The sequence below is a fragment of the Psammomys obesus genome, unplaced genomic scaffold (assembly GCF_907164565.1).
Source record: "Psammomys obesus unplaced genomic scaffold, mPsaObe1.curated_primary_1811, whole genome shotgun sequence".
In the NCBI taxonomy this organism is placed as follows: domain Eukaryota; kingdom Metazoa; phylum Chordata; class Mammalia; order Rodentia; family Muridae; genus Psammomys; species Psammomys obesus.
The window spans coordinates 53,620-59,612 of NW_026589869.1; the positions used below are offsets into that span (position 1 = coordinate 53,620).

The 5,993-nt window shown below is 60.5% G+C and overlaps 1 protein-coding gene and 1 long non-coding RNA gene across 3 annotated transcripts in view; one reads left to right on the forward strand and one right to left on the reverse strand.

Annotated features, from left to right (window-relative positions):
- Nucleotides 1–2,834: 2,834 nt before the first annotated feature.
- On the reverse strand, nt 2,835–4,914 carry LOC129675468 (uncharacterized). 2 transcript variants are annotated; one of them, XR_008719939.1, is made up of 2 exons: nt 3,285–4,914; nt 2,835–3,060 (listed from the first exon to the last, which is right to left on the reverse strand). It is a non-coding gene; the product is annotated as an uncharacterized LOC129675468 (long non-coding RNA). The 2 variants fall into 2 exon arrangements; XR_008719938.1 differs by having other exon boundaries at nt 2,835–3,063.
- A 341-nt stretch (nt 4,915–5,255) lies between these two features.
- Nucleotides 5,256–5,993, forward strand: part of Fis1 (fission, mitochondrial 1) — a gene marked incomplete in the record, with an annotated part of 5,789 nt that continues 5,051 nt past the window's right edge. Inside the window, 1 exon segment of the mRNA XM_055605469.1 lies at nt 5,256–5,390. Coding sequence (XP_055461444.1) covers nt 5,346–5,390 — 45 coding nt within the window.

A 5,993-nucleotide genomic window follows, 5' to 3' on the forward strand; every position in this document is an offset into this window, starting at 1 on the left:
GAAAAATCCGCCTGCTGTGGGCTGTGGAGCCTGAGGCCCCGAGTGTGTCCCCATAGTCCGCACCGTGAGCAGGCGTGTGGAATCCCAGAGGCGGAGAGGCGGAGGCCGGGGGATGCCTGCCGCTCACTGTCCAGCAAACTAGTCTACTGGAGAGCTCCAGGTCGGAGGCTTAATTACCCAGAAGCCTCGGGTGCTCTGAAAGCCCCACACAGAACGGCTGACCGGCAGGCAGAGCCACACAGCAGGCCCCAGGACATCTACTACGCTGGAGCAGACAGACCTGGACCGGGCCCGCAGGTGATGGAACAGCAGGTGTGGAGGCAGGTGTGGAGGCAGGTGGAGCCGCAGGTGGAGCCGGCCCACAGGTGTGGAGCAGCAGGTGTGGAGTCGCAGGTGGAGCCGGCCCACAGGTGTGGAGCCGCAGGTGGAGCCGGCCCACAGGTGTGGATCGGCAGGTGGAGCCGGCCCACAGGTGTGGAGCAGCAGGTGTGGAGGCAGGTGGAGCCGGCCCACAGGTGTGGAGACAGGTGTGGAGCCGCAGGTGGAGCCAGCCCACAGGTGTGGAGGCAGGTGATGGAGCAGCAGCTGTGGAGGCAGGTGTGGAGGCAGGTGGAGCCGCCCCGCAGATGGCGGAGCTTGTGCTCGCTCGCGCGGAGAGGCCGGCGGGCCGCTCGGTTGGGGGAGGCTGCTTCGGTTTGCTGTAGCCAAGGAAGACAGGAAACTAGGTTCAGGGGTTTCCCTGGCCCCGGCCCCTCCATCCTTGTTCCTCCCCCATCGGTGTGAAGGGGTGAACCGAGGTGGGAGGGGAAGAAGGACCCACAAAGTGGCTTAGGCCGGCCACCCGGACAGGACCTCACGAAGACACCCAAGGCCGAGCCCGCCCCACGGGCACTCGGACACCCTCAGTGAGTCCTGTTTATTGCTTTCTATTTTGTGAGTGTGCGTGCACCACAGGCGCTTGCATGGCGCGCTTCACCGCGTCGCTCCCGGGGAATCGAACTCACGTTGTCACACTTGGCATCACTTGGACGCGCTAAGCCATCTGTGTGGGGAAAAGAATCTTTAAAAGATCTGCTGGAAGCCGGGCGCGGTGGCGCACGCCTGTGCCCCCAGCATCGGGGAGGCGGATCTCTGTGAGTTCGAGGCCAGCCTGGTCTACAGAGGGCGTCCAGGACGGCCAGGGCTACGCAGAGAGACCCATCTTATGAAACAAAGTCAGGCCCCCTCGGCCTGCGCGCGCCTCGTGCTCCGCCCGGCCCCGCCCTCGCCCCGCCCCCTCGGCCTGCGCGCGCCTCGTGCCCCGCCCCCGGCCCCGCCCGCCTCCCGCTGCGCAGACTCAGTGCCTGGCTCTCGGCGCGGCCCCGGGTCCTCCAGAGCACAGAGCGCAGGTTCGCGGGCCGCCCGGCGTGCGGTCGCCACGTGTCGGGCCGCGCGCAGCCGGGCAGGACGGGGACGGTGGCGCGGTGGGGCGAGCACCGCACGCAGCCCCGGCCGGGAGCGCGCGCCGGGCACGCCGGGACCACCCGCCCGCCGCGGGCCGGAGCAGCGACCGCGCCGGGGACCAGCCCCTCTGCCTTCCGCGCACACCCTCGCCAGAGGTGGACAGCGTCTGGCTTTGCTCTGGACGTTCCGTGTCCGTGTGCACACCAGTAAGTGAGGTGTTGACGCCCTCGTAGCGTCACTTCTAGAACCGCTCCGGGCCCTGCCAGACGAGAACGCGCCCGTCGTGCTGCCCTTCCGCCGGCCGCGAACCTCCTCCCGGCGTGTCACTTAGCCAAAGCACGTTGCGACTTCCTGTATATCATGTTGGCCTCTCCAGAAAGTTTCTGATGAAGCCGGGCGTGTTGGTGCACGTCTGTAGATCCAAGCTTGGGAAGTGGGGGCAGCAGAAACAGCACTGGGCTCTCCGGCAAGGGCCTCCGAAGACCGGAGGCCAGGATCGGTCCCATTGTAACTCAAGTGGCTCATTACACACTGAAAACAGCACAGAGCAAGCCTAGTCGTTCACAGTTTCAAGGGAGTAATTTCACTACCGAACCACCGTACAAAACAGCTCTTTGAGCCAGGCCTGGTGGCGAAGGCCTGTGGTCCCAGCACTCAAGGAGGCAGAGGTAGGCAGGTCCCTGTGAGTTCAAGACTAGCCTGGTCTACAAAGCCGAGTCCAGGGCAGCCAAGGCTACACAGAGAAACCCTGCCTCGAAAACAAACAAACAAATAAATAAATATAGTTCTTTGGGATTGCTTTTCCATTTGGGGATGTTGAATTCACCTGCCTGTTCCTTCCCGTTCCCCCGCTGATTGCTCGAACAAGGAGTTACAATTTAGGGACAGGCAGGGTGGCTCCTGGGCGTGCCTGTTTCTTTGTTGTTTGCATGGGCCAGGGTCATCTGGGGAGAGGGAGCTTGAGAATGTGGCTCCATCAGAGTGACCTGTGGGCAAGTCTTCAGGGCACTTTCCTGATTTTTGACTCGGAGCCCCAGCCCATGTGGGTGTGTCATCCCCGGGCTGGGGGTCCTGGGTTCTCCAAGGAAGCGGCTGAGCGAGTCAGGCAGTGGCGCCCTCCATGGCCTCTGCCTCAGCCCCTGCTCCAGGTCCCGCCTTACTTTCCCTAAGTGATGGATGCCATTCAGGTGCTTAAGCCAAATAAACCCTCCTCCCTGCACCGGTCGTGCTCTGTTACCGCAATAAAACCTAAGGAGACAGGAGGGGTAAAGGCCACCAAGCCTGACAGCGTTAGCCTGAACCCTGGGACCACGTGGAAGGAGAGCATGCCCTGCAGGGTTCCCTCCGACCACCCGAGCGTCACGGCATACACTTGCACAGCACACATGCCAGCCGTGGTGCGTCACGCCTTTAATCCCAGGGCACACGGGCAGGTGGAGCTCTGTAAATTTGAGGCCAGCCTGGGCTACAGAGTGAGAGCACATCAGGAAAAGAAAAAGAAGTTACAGACTGAGGCGCACATTTTATCATGGAGTGACTAACCAGAAGGGGTTAAGCTGATGCCTCCTCCTGGGCCAGGCCCTTCTGTGTCTTCGCATCTGAAGTGGCAGTAAGATCCTGCTTCAGAAATGAAGATAGCCAACGTGAATAAATTGTAATAAATATAAATAAAGTTTTTAAATGAGTAAGAAAAACTACGAAATAAGAAGAAATGAAGGTAGCTCTGGTTCAGAGCAAGGAGAAGGAAGAGGCCGCTGGGATGCAGCCTTGTTAGCGGGCTCACTGATCAGTGTGAAATCCTGAGTTCACTCCCACACAAGCCAGGACAGACGCTACCATACCCGTAATCCAGGTCCCTCCAGCCGCAGGCAGGGAGATGAGTTCAAGGTCATCCTCAGTGAGCTTGAGGCCAGCTTGAACTAGAGACTGGGAAGGACGGGAAGGAGGAAAGGAAACAACAGGAAGAGAAAAAAAACCTTTAAGGCAGGATTGGGTTAAAAATCCCAGGTCCAGGGCTGGAGAGACACTCGGCATGTAAGGAAGGTGCTGACCAGGCCAGTGGCTGAGTTTGACCCTCCCACAGAAATAAAGGTCCTGAGTGGCCAGGTGTTAAGGGGCGAGACTCCTAGCTGGGACCGGGAGGTCTGTGTAAGTTGATGGCTTATGCCAGAGCTTAGGACAAACACAGCATCTCAGTGCTAGTGTGGTGGGACCGGCCACGCAGGACAGTGTGGGCAAACCGAACACGGGGTGACTCCTCCCACGCGCACCATTCATCCAAGGGCCGATAGCCACAACCCAGAGCAGACAGCAGGACCCTCGCTCCTTCAAGGCCGGGCCCCAGCCTCCGACTCTGCCGAGTCTGCTCACTGTGACGCAGACAGAACCAACATTTACTTGGCTTTTTCATCCGGGCCTCTGAGAAAGCCTTGGATCATCTGGCTCCTAAGAAGGTCTCGCGTAGCCCAGGCTGGACCTGCACTTGCTATGTAGCCAAGGATGGCCTTAAACCCCCTCCTCCTCCCACCTCCCCAGGGCTAGGGTTGCAGGCGTGCACCACTCTCTCCAGCTCGCTTTTGTTTTCGGTCTCCCCTAGAGGAGAGGCAGGATGGAGTTTTTATCAGTGCCTGAGTCTAAACAGTGACCACATAGGAAATGCCAGGTCAACAGTGAGTGAATGAGCAGGAAGCCGGGGCGGGGTAGGAGACAGGTGTTCTGAGTAGCAGGGGCTGCCCATGCCGAGGCCTGGGACTGTGTGTGCTGGCTGCTGTGTCACCTTGACACACAAACTAGAGTTACCACAAAAGAGGAGCCTCAGTTGAGAAAATGCCTCCATTAGATCTGGCCGTAAAGCATTTTCTTTTACGAGAAGAACTTTCTTCTTTGTTAAGATAGGGCGATTGATGGGGGAGGGCCCAGCCCACTGTGGTGGTGCCATCCCTGGGCTGCTGGTCCTGGGTTCTATAAGAAAGGCTGAGCTGGGCAGTCAGGGCGCATACTCCAGTCCCAGCACTCAGGAGGCAGAGGCAGGAGGATCTGTGACTTCAAGGCCAGCCTGGTCTACAGAGCTAGTTTTGGGATAGCCAAGGCTACACAAAGATACCCTGTCTTGAAAAAACGAAAAAGAAAGGGCAAGCCGGGCATGGTGGTGGCACACGCCTTCAGTCCCAGCACTTGGGAGGCAGAGGCAGACCTGAGTTCAAGGCCAGCCAGGGTAACATAGTAAGGCCCTGTCTCAAAAAACAAAGTGTGTTGAGTCTCTGCTACGACTCTTAAATTCTATCGTGTGACTAAAGGTCGGGTGGAAAGGAACAAAGTCACCAACCACCTACTGCTCCTAATACTAAAATCCCGGAAGTTAGCGTTTGCCCGGGCTCCTCCTCAGGCCAGAGGCCTCAAGACCCCGCAATCCTCAGGTACACCCAGATGGTTTCGCTAAATTATATCTGAAGGATCTGACCCTGCAAGAGATAACCTCTTTCAAGTTTTCTTTTTAATCGTGTGTATCTGTGTGTGTCGGCATGAAGTGCAGTTGCCGGGGCGGTCAGAGGAGGGCACTGGAGCCGCCCAGTGCTGGGACTTGAACCTGGCTCCTGGGCAGTCTTCCCTGCCCTTTCAGCCTTGCTTCGACCTTGCGGCCCAAGTTTGCGGGTGCGGGATGGGGAAGCTGCGCTTACCAACCCCCCTTGCCCTGTGGAAGCTGAGGCCTCGGGGTCCTAGAGGAAGGGCTGCTTGACCCGTGATCCCTGGAGGAGCGCTAGCGCCACCTCCGGGCCCTGGCACAGGAGGAAGGGGCGGGGCCTACGCGGGTCGATGCCGGAAGTGCCTCCGCTCCTGCCGCTGGACCATGGAGACCGTGGCCCAGTAGAGACCTTGGTGCGAGGCTTGCAGGGGCGGTGGCCATGGAGGCCGTGCTGAACGAGCTGGTGTCTGTGGAGGATCTGAAGGTGAGGCCTGGCCCAGAGGAGGGAGGAGGGTAGGACTGGAAAGAGCAGTTCCTGAGGACAGCCGACCGACGCCAAATACCGCCGGTTTCTGCTTGCTGAGGAAGCCGAACTACGGCTCCCAGCAGCCTCTGCGGCGTCTTGCTTCTTGCGGGAGCTTGCGCTGTGTTCTTGGGCCTGATGGGAGTTGTAGTTTCCCGTGTTTCGGCAACGCCGACCTGAGGCCTGGAGTCTCAGCGTCACGCAGGGTCGGGAATTTGGGGAACGCACGCAGGGACGAGGTAGCCTCGTCCGTGGAGTAAGCCCTCGCTGGCGTTGAGTCCCGCGTGGTGCTGCGTTCCGCGCATGCTAGCGCTTATCCGTGCAGCTGGGCTTGCTTTCCTCCTCCAGGATTCAGGTGAGGCGGATCCAGCCCAGAAGAGTGGGGGAGGACGGGGCCGGCGGCCCCAAGCGAGGGCCGCGTGGGGGAGGTGGCGGCCACTCGGCGGCGGCCGGCCGGGGCCGCGGGGGCCGGGGCGGGCCGGCAGGGAGGGCGCGGAGCCGCCCGCGGCGGGGAGGCCGAGCCTGAGGCGGCGGCGCCCGCGGGCCTGGTGCCCCCTCTTCTCC